The sequence below is a fragment of the Pelodiscus sinensis genome, chromosome 2 (genome assembly GCF_049634645.1).
Source record: "Pelodiscus sinensis isolate JC-2024 chromosome 2, ASM4963464v1, whole genome shotgun sequence".
NCBI lineage: Eukaryota > Metazoa > Chordata > Testudines > Trionychidae > Pelodiscus > Pelodiscus sinensis.
In genome coordinates this window covers 48,936,656-48,954,750 of record NC_134712.1, presented here as the reverse complement: position 1 = coordinate 48,954,750, position 18,095 = coordinate 48,936,656, and the positions used below count along the sequence as shown (strand labels likewise).

Here is an 18,095-nt window from a genome sequence, read left to right as displayed (position 1 = left end):
GACAGCACTTTATGCAGTAGCCTACTCATTAATACCTATAAGAGAATGTTAATCATGAAAATAACAAGACTTTTGAGCAGGGAGGTTCAACACCGAGAAGCAATGGACTCTTTTTCAGTAGCATTAACTTTCACCGATTTAACAAGCTTAAAGGAAAGAACCAATTCTCCCCCATTTTAAAGAGCATAGAGAATGTTTGCTCTACCTCAGTCACATTTCTTCTAAAGCAAAAGAGATTCAGCTCTGTTTATGTAACAATAGCACCTTTTTACTTCCCTTAGCACTGCAGAGCTAATAGAGCTCTCAGCTAGCTATTGTGGTATTTAATTGATTGCCTCTATAGTTTTTGGAGCTCTGCAGGTGGAAGGCATTCTAACCATTATGCAACAAATTGTATCAGATAATCAACAGTCTTGTTAGTGAAGGCATCCCCATAACCTGCAATAGCAGCAGTTTTTCTTCACTATATAACTCTGTCTGTGGCAATAAAATGCATATATATATATATATATATATATATATATTTCATAATACAAAGCAATAGGTTTCAATAGTGCATCACTGGCATTTCAGATAATAGCTTTCTATTTAGCAATTTACCGATGCTTACCAAAACAGACAGGGTCTCATAAGGGAACATGCTGCCTCTTCTGCCAAAAGAAATGACATCCTCTCTATTTTTTTTTCCAAGTCCAGGCTGTTCCTCCATATTAGTGTGAGCAGGGCTTCACCCTGTCACTGGACTCTATGCAGTTAACACTGCAGTAAAAGGCTTTGTTCAAATTGGTTTCCATTTAAACTGCACAGTGGAGAAAAGGCCTCTCTCTCACATCCCTGACAACTATTGTAACATCATTTTGCCTGTGATTTGCTTTGATTATACACATGCATATAAACCACCTACCAGTTTCTGTATACATAATACAGGATTATCCCCTCTTCAAAATGAGCAACTAGGAAGAAAAGAACAAAATAAGAAAAACCCTAAACCATCACATGGGCAACACAGGAGGCTGGGAATTTTGCCATTTAGGATATGCTCAAATTAGGTCTTTAACAACATAGCATTTAGACACCATAGTGATAATCTATATAAGGTACCTAAAAGGGAAGATTAGAAAAATCTGTTTATTAAAATTTGACAACATGCATAAGCCTTCATATCATAGAATATATTACATCAGAAATTCAATTCCTCTCCCCTGACAGAGAGAGCTTGATTCTTGGGTTTGTTTAATCTGGAGAAAATTGGAGGGGGGGGACACACATGATAATAGTTTTCAAGTACATAAAGGATTGCAACAAAGAGGCGGATTAAAAGTTGTTCTTGTTAACCCCTGAGGATAGGATGGGAAGAAACGGCTTTACTTGGAACAAGGGAAACTTAAGTTAGACATTTGGGAAAGTTTCCTGTCAGGGCAGTTAAGTACTGGAACAAAATTTCATAGAAAGCTTATTGAATCTCCATCACTGTACATTTTTAAGAGCAGGTTAGACAAACACCTGTCAGGCATGGTCTGGTCTAGGTGACTTCTTGTGGTCCCTTCCAATCCTAGGGTTTTGCAAATGGAAAGTCTGCTTGAAATCAATGCAACAGACTCCAACAAACAATGTGGATTTCAGAGACTTCAAGAGTAGGGTGCAAGAATAACACATGGAAATATTTGTTAAAAAAGACACTTTCAAAATGTGACAAAACTGATTATATTTATTAATTTTGGCTACTACATTTTTATATAGATTTCAATCCACTGAATTTCCCCAGGATTTTTAAAATTTGATTTGTGTTTCATTTCATTTCAACATGAAACATTTCTTGGTTTGACTTAGTTTACGTGGCTCACCAATATATTCAAAAGTGATACGCAAATATCATATGAACCAGAAAAAATTGGCAGAGCCCATCTTAAAAGCTTTTCAGAGAGTACATTAAAGAATATGAACAAATAAAGATTAGGATACTGCTATACATATTTGAAACCTGTATTTAAATTATGGACCTTTGTTCTTACTTTTATATAACTTGCCTCATGTAAGTTACATCAGGGCAAAAAAACGTATTTACATACAACTTGTCTATATTTACAGTAAATAATCACAAATACATACTGTGCTTTCAGCAGCCAAAAGATAAATTGGCTAGAAACATCAAATGAATAATGGTAGAGCTAGATTACAACAGATCACACGTACTATTACAAAAAAATATTGAAAGAACCTTCATGTCATTTATAAGTTTACAAAACCATAACTTAATATTTTGGATCTGAATTACTTCCATAGTGGAACAAACTCAGAATTTACAGCCAACCTACAGTTTATGGAATGTAAATTCTAAAAGCTACTCTGATTGCACCTTCTTACATTACAATCATTCCTTTAAACTTCTCACTGTCCATGCATCTGAACTACATACAGTTTATTTAACACATTCTCTGTATCTAGTTCAAGATATGATAGTTTGATATAACTCTAATCATCTCATTTTAAAATCAAGATGGTTAGACAATATTTTGCAGTGCTGTTTCGATGATGAAAAATCAACTATAGCCCAGAAAACACAATTTGTTCCTTAACAGAACAGTAATAGGATATCATTTTAATAAAAAATGTTTTTCCGTTATAAAACAATAAAAAAAGCAAGTGTCCATAATTACAAATATAAATTCCATATGCTTTAAGAATATGATGTTTCATACATAAATAAAGATATTTGTGCTGAAGCCTACCTATTCTCTATAGCACCTGACTTAAAGCAAATCCTTGGAAAATTACTACCAAGGCATACTCTTTGTAATAGCTATTAACATTTTCCCATAAACATAACTCTATTTCTGTTTGCTGCAATGGAAGTCATGATCTGTTGTTGACCAGGGTCAGAGAAATAAAAAAATAATTTATCACTTTAATTGTAATACATGGAATACTCACAGAAACACGAATTAGCTGCTTTGTTTCTAAGTGTCTGCTCCTGCAACTCTTACTTTTGTAAATAATTTTAATGAAATCAAAGAGGCCAATTCTAATTTCAAACACAGTTCATTAGCATACCATGTAGATGAACACCTTGAAAACAGGGATCAATAAGATTTCCAACACTGCAACATTTATCCAGTTGAGATTTTCCAAAGAGTGCTATATCTAATTAGAAGTTAGGTTTTCATTTAATTTTTGTTGTTTATCTGGGCTCTCAGGAAAAAGCTATCAAGGCACTGCATAGGGTGGAGTGGAGAGAATTCCTGCCATTGCCTCTTTTTGTTCAGGGAAACTTTCAGGAGTAGCACTTCTAAAAAGAGATGCCCCCTTCCTAGGCATTGGGAATGTTCTCCTTTAATTGCAGTCTCTCATGCTAGGGGAATCTTTCTTGGGAGGAATGCATCTTTATGATCTGGCTGAAACACAAATGAAACTTACCTGCCATTCTTTTTCTTACTCCTCTTCCAGTTACAACAGCATTCTACATTTCACCCCAAGAAGACATCATCCTGTACTAGCAATTTAGCCTTTTCTTTAAATTGGAGAACTGGTCTGACTGAGAACTTAGGATTGGCTAGCTTTTCTGGTATGAGTTACTGGGGTAGGTGATTGTGAAGCAACCAACTACTTCCAGGAGTAGACAGGCCCAGATGGAAATCATTAAGGGAGACACAGGTCGCCAGTCAGCAGCTACAAGGAAAATCCAATTGCTTGTGCAATGCTAGAGCAATAGACTAAAGCTGGGTACTTGCAAGAAAACTCTGAGGAAATGAGCTAACTAATGGTTCTGATATAGCCTCAAGGATAAAAGCAAAACGCAAGTGTCCTCAGGTATCTGAGAGATCACACATGTTTGCTTGAGTCCTCTTTGGTGTCTTTTTATAAAATACATTTTTATCATATTGTCTGTTTATGTCTCACCAATCCTTGCTTGTCAGCTGAGCTGCTTGCCAAAGTAACAGCTAATTGCCTGAATAAGATCTGCAGGATCTGATCCTTAAGGCTCTGATTTGCAAAAGGACCTAGGTGACCTAGAAGCACAGTACTCATGTTTTTAAATCAGAAGCTTCAGGGGGTAGCTGAGTTAGTCTGTACAGGATAAACTTAAAAAACAAAAACTGGTCTGGTAGCACTTTATAGACTAACAAAACATGCAGATGGTATAATTTACTTTGGGTCTGCACATCCTAAACTCAAAACTCCAGTCATCTGAAGAAGTGGGTTGTGCCCACGAACGCTCATGATACCATCTACATATTTTGTTAGTCTATAAAGTGCTACCAGACCAGTTTTTGCTTTTAAATCAGCTGCTGTTGAAAATTCCATTCTAAATTCCCAGTCTGGTGCAGTGTGCACACACTCTGACAGCTAAGTTATATTTCAAAAAGGACAAAAGTTTTGTTAAAATGCTGACTGCTGTCAAGGTGACAAAACAGACCAACAACCGATAGCTCAATCAATGATGGATGTTACAAATCCAATCTGTACCAAAATCCAGAAATGAAATATTTTAAGTCTCTTTTAGGTCATTATGAAGTCAGAGCTTCAGCAGTGCCAACTCCCAGTGTTAAAAAAAAAACTATGAATTTATTCTCAGGTAATCACAGGATTCCAGGAGCTGGTTACATCAACATCCTCTCCTCCTCCTGCTCCCCCTTTCCCGCAAACACTAAATATTATGAGGTTCATTACAAAACTCAAGAGGTGGCAGCACTATATTGTACTGAAAGGAAGTCAGCCCATATAAAATAAAGAAATCTTTAAAACAAAATCAACTTTAAGCATCTCCAATCATCTGAACAATCAGTTATTTTTATATTAACAGGAAGAAATAAAACAGCTACCCTTTGAACATAGATACCCTTTAAATCATAGACTCTCCTTTTATCTTTCCTACGTACCCATGCTAGTTAAAATTGGCCAATGGGTTTGTAAATATACAACACTTGTAAGAAATTACTATTAAAAGGATAAAACAAACAAATGAAAGCCATATGTTTAGAAAGTGAAAAGCAGGACACAAGCACATACAGTAGACCAGCCTAATAACTCCTGTGCACAAACAGTGCTCTGTTTATATCTTTAGCTGTAGGCACTTTGTCAGCCTGTGTGTGATGGTTGCCAGCTTGGCAACAGTTTAAACTGGGCCCTCCAGAGCTAAAAGCCTGAGTTGTTATAGCTTGAAAGAGACAGCCCAAAATTGTAGCCAACTCATGTCCTCTGTGGATTGAGGACAGATGCATGTTACACATTGACCAGCGGTTTACATATGCAAGATGTGCAGTTGTTGTTTGTAAATTGATCAATGGGAAACCTCACATCAGAAATCACCACGTATCTTTGCACTAGCCTTCATGAGAAGCGTAATGCCTGGCGCACATGCTACTGAAAAATTGGCACAAAGGCAATACATTTATTGGATGTTTCTAGGTGGAAAGCTAAGAATTATGAGCGTGTGCACAGAGAGGGCAGGCACTGCCAAAGTGCATGTGGTGGGTGGACTGGCCTTCCCTCGATCATGAGGAGGGTGGGCAGCTCCCCAGCCCTAGAAGGGCTGGCAGTGCACAGCCCCAGCCTTAGCAGGGCTGAAGCCCAGGCAGCCTCAAGAGACTGGAGGGTCTGTACTGAATGGGGAAGGTGGAAGGGCAGAGTGTGGGCAGAGCCAGCCAGGCAGTTTAGGAAAGCATTGCCTTCCCCTGCCTCTTATACCCACTACTCATACTGGTTTATCTCTATCCTTTATTGCCATAAGCTGTGCTGTTCTTTGGCTAGCTGGAAGGGATGCTGAAATATATCTTCCTGCTGTTCCTCCAAGAGTCCCCTTCACGATGTCCTCCATCACTATCATGCTACAGAAAGAGACACTAGGGACCAACTTCTGCATTGGTGTAAACAGTTACAATGCCCATTCAAGAGTACGTCTACACAGCGGGGCTAAAGTTGAATTAAACTACATAACTTCAGCTACGTCAATTACGTAGCTTAAGTCGAAATAACTTAATTCAACTTTTGGCGCTGTCTACACAGTAGGAAGTCAAAGGAAGAACACTCTTCCTTTGACTTCCCTTACTCCTTGTGAAATGAGGGTTACCATGAGTCGGTGTAAGACGACCTCCAGTTGACATTATTTCAAAATAAAGGTTTGTAGTGTAAACGCGCCCTATGTTATTTTGGAATAGCGTCGGTTATTCTGAAATAACACTGCTGTGTCGATGTACCCCAAATTAATAAAAGTTGTAATTTTTTCCCTCTGAACAGTGTTCAGTTCAAGTTCTGTAGCAGCACAAGAAACCATTGTCAGAGATACTGAATAATTTTTTCTGAATTCTTGTATTTTGCAAGAAGCTAAATCCCAAGTTTTTCATTTGGGCAAAGTCCAATAACCTTACTCAAGCTCCAATTGAATTTGGTGATTCAAATCTGAATTAAATAGGAGCTTGCCAGTTTAAGGCAAAAGGAAGGATCTCTGAATTTGACTCCAATTAGATTTATGTTTCAGAATTATATTTCATTAGATAGATTACAAGCTAAATGTATATACAGAATGTGGAGTGGGAGGTAAGTCCCTCTTTATATATCATTCCAACCCCATAATGTACAAATCACAGCTTGAATTTATCCTAAGCCTCTGGCTCTGATTGGCTGATTTTAAACTCTGACTAGTCTAGGTGTGTGAGGTTTCCATTTTGAACCTGTGTGAGCTAATGAGAAAAAAGGAAGCCAAGTTAGTGAGCTTTGAAATATGAATAACACTGCTGAAGCTAAGTTCATGGTCCAACAGAGAATGATGTATGTCACAGCTTTATATTTCAGCTTAGCAAAAACACATTTATCCAGCATCTTAGAAAAGCACCATTGAAAGGTTTGACAACAGAAACACCACGTATACAGAATTTTGAGCAAGACTATCAGCAGGAGGTCTGCAGGGATCCAGGGAAAAATATACACCCCAGAAGAATTCTTGAAAGATGAGTTCCTAAAGGCACAATATGCAATGTCCTGAAGGATGCAGCAGTTGACATCTAGTCAACTGCTACTGGGGAAGATTCCAGCGTGACAACAAGAGTTTGAATCATAGTAATTATTTCCCTCCTGCAATTTTTTTCTAATTCTATGAACCATGGATATATGAGTGAGTTTACAAGTGATTTTAATGTAAAATACCATGAGCAACTATTAATCCTAGGCAGATGTAGACTAAGAACACCCCTGACCTGAAAGCTCACTGGAATTCTAAGAATGAAAAAAAATATAAATAATTTTCATTGCAAGCAGGTCCCTAGAAGTTTTGGTGCCCTAGGTAGCCCCCCCACCCCAGGGTTCCATGGCGGTGGGGCAGCCTGCAAGTGTGGGGACAGGAGCTGTGAGGTGCAGGCCCAGAACTGCGGGGAGCAGGTGCTGGGGAGGGAGGCAGCAACGATTGGTCCTGCCCCCGCATTCACCAGCAGAGATGGGAAGCACAGTGACCCGGCCCCAGCCCACTCTGCTCCCCCAGCTCCAAGCTGTATCACTTGGGGGTGGGTTGGGGACAACCCCCCCCCACACTCACCACTGGCCACAGGAAGTAGAGCAGAGTGGAGTGGGCTAGGGCTCGGCCACTCCGCTTGCCACCATGTGGGAGGGGCGCGACCCCTGCTGCCAGCCCCAGATCCCCTACTAGTTTCCTGGATCATTAAGTTCAGGGAAGGGGGTTTGGGGAAGGGGTAGAATGGGGGCAGGGAAGGGCCTAGTGTGGGGGAGGGGATGTCCCGGGCCCCACACCCTCCAGGGACAGCCCAGCTAGGTGCCGCCCATGCAGGGGCTGGTTGGTGGATGAGGCTTGCCAAATGGAGCTAATGCCACCCCACACATAGCACATAGCTGACTAGGGCACCACATTTATGGCAATTTGGTGCCCCATATTTTGCGGTGCTCTACACAACTGCATATTTTGCATATTGGGAAGGGCAGCTTTGTTTGTGATGCTTTGTTGTAACATCTACCTTTCCGGAAAGATTGTCATGTAACTATTCCCATCTTGAGACTATCCACTCTTGATTTCCAAGACATTTAGCCTGTGTTGCTCTCTTCCTACAAATTGCAGAGTCAAATCTGACTTGTCCAAGAGGCTTCAGAGGCTGACCACATCCTCTCTACTAAATGAAAATTTATAGAGCAGGTGACACTGAATACTAATCAGTAGATCAGATTATGAATAGATTGGATTATTTTGCTAACAAGGAACATGGGCCTCAATAAGGATGTGCTCTAGATATTTTGTGGCTGGAAGAGATCTGTCTTAGGCCTTATCTACATTAGAACAATTTGCTGGTATAACTAAATCAGTAAATGCCCTAGTGGAGACACAGTTGATATCGTGAGATTATAGTTTTTACTGACAAAGAGAGTTAGCTTGCTGGCATAGTTTCCACTAGTTCCCTGAAAAAAAAAGTGATTCCAGCCAAAGGACATTTTTGTGCGCATCTCCACTAGGGCTTTTACTGATGCAGCTATTCTGATTAGGGTGTGATCTTTTTCACACCACTGACCAGGTAAACGTTAAGGTGTAGAGCAGGCCCCAAAAAAGAAAATAATCAGGTAGCACATTTTTTGTTTTGGATACTGGCCTCGTTCCTAATATGAGACATTTGGGATATAGTGAGCATGGAGGAATTAATGGAAGGGGAGAGAGAAATAAGGCCAGGCAAAGTATGTTCCTTTGCTTAACAAATACTAATATTAATCTGTTTCGTGGCCCTGGTTTGAAACATAAGGCAAAGGATGCTGCTGAGTTCTGGTGTATCCCCTCATCCAATGTATAGGCTGAAGAGGCAGCATCACCAAGAATCCAGATCTTACTCTTGGAAAGGGGTGAGAAGAGATGCCAGATTCCTTAGTGAATGATAAAATTATCCAGGTAAGATCTTGGGAAGAGACTCTAGCATATTTCTGCTCTTTAAAGGTGGACTGGAGCTGGAGGCTGAATTGGAATTTTGGATTTTCCCCTGAAAAGTCCATCATGGAGGACTGTTCTGTTTGCAGGCTTTCGACAGCTAAATAGCACTGATCCACAAAGGAATTACAGCTGAAATTAGGGGTAATACCCAAAATAGCCACTCACATTCTCGGTTGGGTAGGGAATAGTCTTGGCAGGTCTTCCCAACAGTGGCTCCTGAGACGATCTCAGTGTAAATGCTTGATCTTTGGCCTGTTCTGCCACAATGGGGTTCGGAATAGGCAAAGAAGGAGCTCAACATGGGCTCTTTTTTCAGGAACCACCCCAACATTTTTGAGGAAAAGAAATGGGAAAATAGGGGGGAAGATTTTGTTTGCTGCTCCCCCATAATCAGTTCTGAAAGTTGGAAGAGGCAGAAGCAATGAATTGGAGGCAAAGAATCTGGTACAAGGATAAAAGTAAGAGAGGACTTTGAGCAGGGCCTAACATACTTCTGGCTTAGTCTGAACTGCCTCTTCATGTGCAAGAAAAGAGTCACAGCCCAAAAGTCCAGGACTGAGTGGGAGGTCAGGATCCAAAATTTTTTCATTGCTCTGATACTGCAAGATTCCACTGAAAAGTATCACTGCTTTACAAAATAATTTCTGTGTATTGTGTGGCAGTGAATAAATTTACTGTTTAAAAAATCGGTTTTCTAATTATGTGTTATTAAATAAAGTCATGTTTGGTCTGTAGTGCTTTATGGGGCCAAGTAATTACTGTGCCCATGAGTTACAAAAACACCCTATTAGATTTAATACAGCCCGGGGAAAACCTACCAGTGTTTCCTAATACCAATTGAAACAGAGATAGACTACTATACAACTAAGTTGACCAGTGTCAAAATATGTTCTCCTCACTTGCTTAGAAATCAGATAAAGCCTAGTAACAACTAAAGTATTCATTTATGTGCTTATATTACAACTAATAGATTTTTTTTTAAAAAAAACCAGGATAATTTTTGTTACATAAAATGACAAATTCATATACAATATTTTTGAACATGGCAATCTCTTAGAACTAAACACAACGCTTAAAATATCCCCATGTACCATACCCAGTAAACACAGCCTCATTATAATTTTTTTTTACATTTTGACCTGATTAAATTTAAGTTGATTTAAGTTGAGTAACTTAAAAGAAGAAGATTTTTTTAAAGATGAGCTCAGTTCCGTTAACATGGACCAGACATTCATTTGCACAGTCCTTGAGATGTAACATGACAGCTGCTCAAACACTGTGTGTGTGAATCTGAATGTGAGAGAGACACAGAACCTAAATGTTAAGGCTATAGTTTTAAAGCAATGTATTCCCAGATAGTTTTTAAAAAAGTAACAAACAACCCCTACAAATACCGGTGTTTAAATACTGACAGGTTCTAAAGCTTGACTTAAAACAAACCAACCAACCAACCAACCATGGACTCTACAAAATGAATTCAAGTACTATTGGTGTAAGTCACTTGTGAACTGAAGTACCTTTTGTTGAGACCCTGGCAGTTTTGAAAATGGAATGGAACACATTAAATAATTCTATCTTCATCTCTGGTCTCATCTTGCTGCAAGATTTCACAGCCCAAATACACTGAAATGCAGAGTTCCCCCTTTGTAGAGAAGTAAAACTCATTCTTACTGGCCTTACAAAGAAAGTCTGAGTTGAAGCATGAAGCTAAAATAATCTGAGATTTGCACTTTGAAGAGAAGGGCTGAACTTGAAGGAAAATGATCCTTGAGAAGTATTTTGAAGCAAATGATAAGGATAATATTTAAAAATGAAAAGCTGGTTTTCTTTAAGGGCAGTATTTTTAAGAAGTGATCACTTTGAGGTGACAAATGTACTTTCAGGTCTCAAATACTGGTTGACTTGAAACTCTAACAATAAAGAATCCTTTAAACTAGTATGATCTCAATTCTGACCTGATGTAACTGTTCTAGTGAGGTTCATACCACCAGCAAGATAGAGCATCTTAGATAAAAAATGTTTTGCTTCTTTGACTTTTGTTCAGTATTTATACTCTGACTTTCTGTTGTTTAAAAGGAGAAATATTCCTGTTCTTGTTTCACATGAATCTGTTGAAAATACCTGCTGATAATATCTGCCATTATCTTGTTGCTAGGGCAATTAAAGTCTGGTGATATCCCTGGAGTTTTGCTGCAAGTCTCCTATACTCTCATAGTCATTCTCCCCTTGGAGAGCAACTTGGCTGGTGTTAGGCACTGATAAGCTCTTGTCTTCCTCTTGGATTACTGACTGGACCACTTCATAGTCCGGCTCTAACTCGCCATTTTGCCTGTCTGCTGACTGAGGCACAGTGGTAATATTTGAGGTGTTTTCAAAGTCCTTTACACTAGCATAGAGGCCACTGCAAATAGATGGGGATCTTTGAGGTACAACGTCTTGAATACTGGTGTAAGTAGAATCCAGTTCTCTGATGGCCTGTCCTGGCTTACTCACAGAAGAGTACATAGCTGAAATCTAGGTAAGAGAGAGAGAAAGAATTTTTAAGCATAGCAAAGAACTTTTATGTCTATTTTGAAGTTAGACACTGAATCTGTTTTGAAGTTAGACACTGAAAAGTATGTTTCTGTATCAGTTTTTCTTTATGGAGAAAACATTATATATTAGAAACATTCATGGAACATAAGCCCTTGTAGCCAATTCATATACTAAAGATAGCCAGCCCTGGGGGCAAGTTGATAGAGTTACACTACGTTCTATCTCAAGATTCTCAGTGCTCTGGCTGACTGTGGGTGTGAGAAGGAGATGATGAGTTTCAGCTTCTGGAAAGCCGTCCCCATGTGAGGAGGTGTAATGTAATTTGTACCTAATTTTAAATCCTCTGATATAACAGCTACTCTTTTACCCTTGGGTAGAGGCTGCAATGTAAACTGTAGTAGGTACTATGAGGGTGTGAAGAGAAAATAAAAATGGAAGAGAAAATTTACTCAGGAAAAGTGATATTTAATAAAACTAGAAGGAATTACAGAATCATAGGGCTGGAAGTGACCTCAAGAGGTCATCAAGTCCAGTCCCCTGAATGCTGAGCCTATTCATTTGGTTCCAGTGGGATTGCTTCCACAAGTCCCTATGGAGTTGAGCATTGCAAACCCATATCAGCATGCCTTTAAGGAGGCTCAAAGGAAGAGGGAACATCCAGAGTTACACTAGTCAATTCCCAATATGTCTATTAATATTCTGTTGTTTTTTTAATCGATTTAACAGAATTATCACTTTACAAGTTGTGATACATCTCTTATTTCCTGCAAACAACAGGAAATACAAAAAGTTTGCCTACTAATATATTTCTCTGGAATAAAACGTCTAGGCATACAGTGATTCCCAGGACTAAATTAAAGGAACCCAAGTTCAAGGAAGACTGCCTGTCAATGCTTTCTTAAAAGAATACATTGGCTCTTGTGGTGCACTGTAAAGTTTGTATTAGCTTTTTAGTGTAGGCAACACATATTTGTATATTTCATGGGGTTACTGGAGGTGACCACGCACAGACTTTTAAAAAACAAAACAAAACAACCCTTTTCCTTTAAGAACATAATAATGGCCATGGGGGTTCAGATCAAAGATCCATCTAAGCTGAAAATCTCAGTCTTTTTAAACTCTCTACCTTCCCTATATGTATCCCCTTTGTTTGTTCTATTTGTACATATTTTTAGAGAATGGCTTTATAATCCATGTGGTTTTATTATGTTTTAAAACTATTTTACACTCCCCCAACATTTTGAAGGGGGAAATGCTTAAAAAAAGATCATATATGATTACTGATTTATTTTAAGCAATTGAAATCAATTGGGCTATTTATGGCCTCAAATTATTTATTGTCTTTAATTCTTTACTAGGCCATATCTCTCTAATAATAGAGATGAAAAACAAAATGCAACATTCTACTTTAAAACACCTCAGCTTTTTCTGACTTTGGCTTTATACACTGAAAGTAATTCATAGCTGTAGTGTCCCTCCTGAGACTTTTCACCTCTCTCAAACTCCACTTAATCATGCAGAACTCATGCTGATCTCAGTCTGAAAAATGTATCTTCTGGTTAGTTATTAAATTTCATGCAAGAAACCTACATCATCCTCTGTAAGAGATGGGTCTTCCTCTCGAGACTTGTAAGACAGCGAACTAAGCCTCTGTAAGAGAAAAAAACTCTCATTAACAGTGAACATTGTGAAAACTGTAATACGGCATTCCCCTTAGAATCAATATATATTATGAAGGGGTAATGTGAGGAGGTAGCATGAGTTCCCAAATACCAGAGGCAGAAGGGGCAAGGTGCTGGGCAGCACCCAGGGCCAAATGTTCCCTCTAATTTTTTTCATCCATGGGTGGAATAAATTTTGTTATGTGCACCACCAATAGAAACACATGCTGCCGGCTTTGGGAGGCAATGGGTACTCTGCTAATCAGTTGGCAGTACCTGAATCTCTCCTAGGCTTACAGGGAACACTGGTCCGGCCTCCCCGCCCCCCCCCACCATACTCACCAGCAGTACTGGGGGAAGCAAAGCTATGTGGCCCCAGCTTGCTCTGCTTCTCCAGTCATGTTGCTCTGAAAGCGGGGGGAGAGAGTGGAACCACCCCCGCACTCACCAGCAGGAAGCAGAGTGATGCGGCAAAGGGAGCAGAGTGAACTGAGACCATGCTGCCCCTCTTCTCTTTCCTGCTGCCGGTGAGTGCAGGGACCAGCCCCCCTGAGCTGTATTGCTCAGGGGGAAAGGATGGGAGAAAAGGCAGGATGGGGGTGAAGCAAGAGTGGGGAAGAGGAGAGGATGGAGCATCAAATGGCTGGTGGCCCCCTATGTGCCTCCTCACCAGTTGCCTCTGATATAACATGGGCATTTTTTCACACCATTCTATTTTATATCGACTGATATCCATGCTACTGCTTTTGAGACAAACAGCCTTGAAGGCAGTCTGGCTTTTTAATGTACCAGCATTGTTCTGAACCTAACTTTCATAAAGAAAGGGAAAAACAATAGCTAAATGGACTCTGGTTCTACACAGGATTCCTGCAGTTAGACTTTATAGTGAAATGAGAATGAGTCTGCAAAAGGTTATAAAAGTGAGCAATCAACACCTGGTTGTTATGTAAGGCTTACCACATCACACTATTTAGATCACAATTTCTACATACTTTACCTAAGAAAGGAGCTTTGAACACCGTTTTAATGATACTCAAAAACCTTACTAAATTCCATGACTACCAACCAGTGTTCCCTCTAAGCTGTGCAGCAGCACTGCTTCACAGGTGATTCATCAGCCCCCCCACTGTGCACACTCAGTCAACTCCCTGCATGAGCCCCGAGTCTCTGACTGAGCAGGGCTATTAAATACAGTCACAGTTGAGGTGAAATGTGGCAATGAATAGTGCACTGCACTACTAACCATCAACAATTTAGCACAGGAAATAAAATAACTGCCCTAACTGTAAGGGGCATTTTAGGTACAGATGAGCCTCAGCCCAAAAGTTCAGATCTGATCCCAAGTTCATCATAGTTTTGATTGTGGGGAGCAGATTTGGGGTTTAGTTTAGCTCTCACACTAATTTTAGCAAGGTAGAATCTTGACTGGAATGTAGAGAGGGCACTAGAATGAACCCTTCTGCCCTTATGTGAAGTACCACAGGATCTTAAAAGATAGCCAGCACTTCTGTGGGTATGTCTACACTACAATATAAGCCAGGGTTCAGACTCGAACCCAAACCTTGTTTCCACAATTTTGTTTGACTCAGGCCAGAGTTGCAGGAACCTTCAGAGGTGCAGTGGGGAGGGGTGCAGGAGGGAGTGCAGGGATTTTGGCTATATGGAACAACGGTTTACCAGGGAGGTAAGAGAGTTGGGAGAAGGAATGGGTGGGATGCTAAAGGCAGGCTCTGTCCGGGAGGTGCTTATTTGGGTATCTCCTGGCCAGCAGCCCAGCAGGTCCCTCAGGTAGACTCCCTGCTTTCCATGGCCTTGCGCACCGCTCAGAGCAGCCAGCTTTTGGGGCTATGTGCTTCTCTGAATGCTGCCAGCTTGGGGGTACGGGGAAGGGATACTTTGCATGCTACCTGTTCTGCAAACAGTCAGCTCCCATTAGCTGGAAACTGATCAATTGAAACTGCAGGATAATGTGGGAGGTGGGTCAGCACATGAAAACTCCTTCCCCTTGGGCTTGCAGTGTTCAGAGACACTCATGGCGGGGGGGGGGGGGGGGCATGGGAAGCAGGGAGTCTGCCCAAGGCTCCTGCTGGGCCACGGACCAGATCCAGCTGCTTCATGGGTTGGATGAAGCTTGTGATCACCACTGTTCTAGGAGGTTAGTGAAAAATGAATCCACATATGGAATATCTAAAACATTTCATGGCAAACATTCTATTTTCCCTTTATTGCTAACAATAAAATTAACACCCTGCTCTTGGCATCCCCCCAAGCCTGGCACCTCAGGCAGATGCCTGGGCCACCTGCCCCTAACTGCAGTCCTGGTTAAAAGAACAGTCTCGGAAAAAAAAATCACACCAGAAAATTATGTCGTTAACATTGTTATAAATTGTACCTAAGATTACTATAGCAGAAAGGTTTGAAATGTTAAAATAAGAACTCCTTTTTGGCGTGTTTGTTTTCTTTATGCTATTAGGAACACTTTGATTTTTGTTATTTTGCTGAGTATCAGCTGCACTTCCTGTCTCATACTTTAGCAAGAGGACATCACTCTCATGCACTGCTTCATTGGGGAGTTCTCAGCACACATACTTTCCCTCAGGCCCTGTACTGAAACTGAAGAGGTAGCTGGCAGGCATGTGAATTAACAGAAAGGGACCTCAGCGTATCTGCTGTTAGGACTGCCTACTCTGCCTGTCTTAGCAGCAGCAGACAGCACAGCCCCCTTGCTCCTCATTATTTTTTTAATAATAAGGAATTTAAACAATTTTACACATGATGTTTAAAGAGTGATCTAAGAATTATTTCTAATTAAAATAATTAGTTTTCAACACACCCAAGGGAATAAATTTCTTTGAAAGAGATGTTCTTTGTTAAAATGTCCATGGAACCGTTGCAACATGTTTGTGGCTGGTATCTTAGTGTTGGGTACAAAGCTTTGGATCTAGGTGGCATGTTGGCCAAGGAAGACAAGTAGTATCACAACTGAGGAAATGAAGGTGTTACCAATGAAGCTGGTTTAACAAAAACAAAACAAAAAAAATCAAAGATGTATTTACATAAACATTCCCTTTGCTGTTGCTACAGCAGAATCAGCAGATGCTGCTGTGTATTGATAGTGAAAGCTAAATAGGGAAATGGGTTATTAAAATGAACCCAACCCCCTTACAACAACCCCCATCTACAAAACCTGAAATAAATACATTTATATAGTCAATCAGTTCCTATTTTCAACTGTGCTGCAGCTGTAGTTCTCAAGGACAGAACAGGCCTGTACTTCAATGCATTATGCATGTACATGGCAAAAAACATGTGATGCTGCCAGAGGTCTAACTTAGGATGGCTATTACGCTGAATAAATTTTAATTAGACAAACACCTTTTCCCTGGCACTTAGGGAACTGTATGTGTCATCTCCTGATTAATTCTTCAAAGCATGAACCATTTTAATCAATTCCAGTCCCTGCAGAGCCTGACATTGTATTTTTCTGGGTTGGGGAGCTATAGAGCAGCGAATACATTTCTTTGTATCAATGACTATGAATTAAAATAAGATTTTTCACACCTGATGGAAATAAAGTCATTAACACTGACAAATTTCCCTCCTAAATAACAGGGTTGGTGCAAATATTAATTACATTTAATATTTATTTGTGTATATATTTAGATCTTTGTAGTTTATTAGCAAAGCAATCTTATTTTTTGTTTAATATCCTTTTTATTTGTAAGTATTTCTTGAACAGTCTTGATGAATTAATTTCAGATTATGGGGTATATGTACATAGTACATTTTCTCTTATGCTCTAATATTCACACTTATATATGGTACTGTTCTGCTCCGTGACTGAAGGATTGAAACATGTTAAGTAGGAGACAAACAGCAAACAATGTATATCCAATACACATTTCAGACACAATCATTTACATTAAAACTTGTGAAATTTTGGAGATTTGTTAATATTTTAATAAATACTCGTATAATTCAAATCCTCTAAACTAACAAATATGGTCTTGTATCATAAGGGTGTGGTTGTGCCATAGCACATCCTTTTGGTAAAACACTGTGTGGATGGCACTGCCTGCCTCAGTTTTCTTCATCAAAATTGGTATCGTCCAGCACAAACTAATGTCTGGGAAGCAGAGATGTGGCTTAACTCTCCAGCCAGGTGGCAACATACATAAACCCAGAGCATCAAGTTTCCAAATTTAAAAGTCCCAAACAAAGAAAAGGTTTCTTTACCCTTCAGGGTATCTCTTCAGCCCACTCTCAGCTCTATGCCTTGTGTCCTTTATGGTGCTGGTATAAAGCTTTGGGTCCCTAGGCTGGTTCTCCAGCAATACCCTTTTCCTTGCAAATGCTGACTCAAGGCCTTTCATGGGAACCTGCCTTCCTGTTCCATGTGGGTCCAACCCCTGAATGATCTCACTCTCAGTCCTTTTATGAGGTCTAGTTTTCCATTAATCTAACCCTTTTTAGTCCTGCATGCACTGGAAAGCAACTAATTTATTATGGAACAAGTATAACTATCTCCTCTTAAAGGGGACAATCACCTTAGGACACCTCACAAATCACAGCAAATAAAACTCAGTGTTTTTATTCACAATTTAAACAAACAAGCAAACAAACAAACAAACAAACAAAAAACCTAGTTAAACTATTGGGCCAATTCTGATAAATACCAAGATCAATTATTAGAGTGAGATGAAATACACTGACATAATATATATTAAGTCTAGTGAAGCAAACTAAAGATGGTTATGTGAGCTTTTTCCTTTTCAAAGAGATTCACTATTGAATATGTCCTCCAGTCTGTAGTGAGGAATAATTTGACAGAGTAAACTTAATTTTGGCTGTATCATTTCACACAATTCTTATTTTAGGATTTGACCATTGTACAAGAACTAGAATATGGCAAAGTGATGAACTACTCACACACATTATTGCCCTACTACTGGAAAAAGCTAACTACTAGGCCGGGGTGGCCAACCCAT

General features: G+C 39.7%; 2 protein-coding genes across 7 annotated transcripts in view; both read right to left on the bottom strand.

Moving 5' to 3' along the window:
- Positions 1-3,551, bottom strand: part of ZNF704 (zinc finger protein 704) — a 205,085-nt gene extending 201,534 nt beyond the window's left edge. Inside the window, exon 1 of the mRNA XM_075920471.1 lies at positions 3,415-3,551. The gene's annotated coding sequence lies outside the window, so the exon portion shown is untranslated. The remainder of the gene's footprint in view (positions 1-3,414) is intronic.
- PAG1 (phosphoprotein membrane anchor with glycosphingolipid microdomains 1) overlaps positions 1,689-18,095 on the bottom strand; it is a 255,053-nt gene continuing 238,646 nt past the window's right edge. For all 6 annotated transcript variants that reach the window (XM_075920476.1, XM_075920475.1, XM_075920477.1 and 3 more), the window contains 2 exons: positions 13,037-13,096; positions 1,689-11,425 (listed from right to left, as the gene is read on the bottom strand). In XM_075920476.1, coding sequence (XP_075776591.1) covers positions 11,072-11,425; positions 13,037-13,096 — 414 coding nt within the window. In that variant the 3' untranslated portion in view covers positions 1,689-11,071. The remainder of the gene's footprint in view (positions 11,426-13,036; positions 13,097-18,095) is intronic.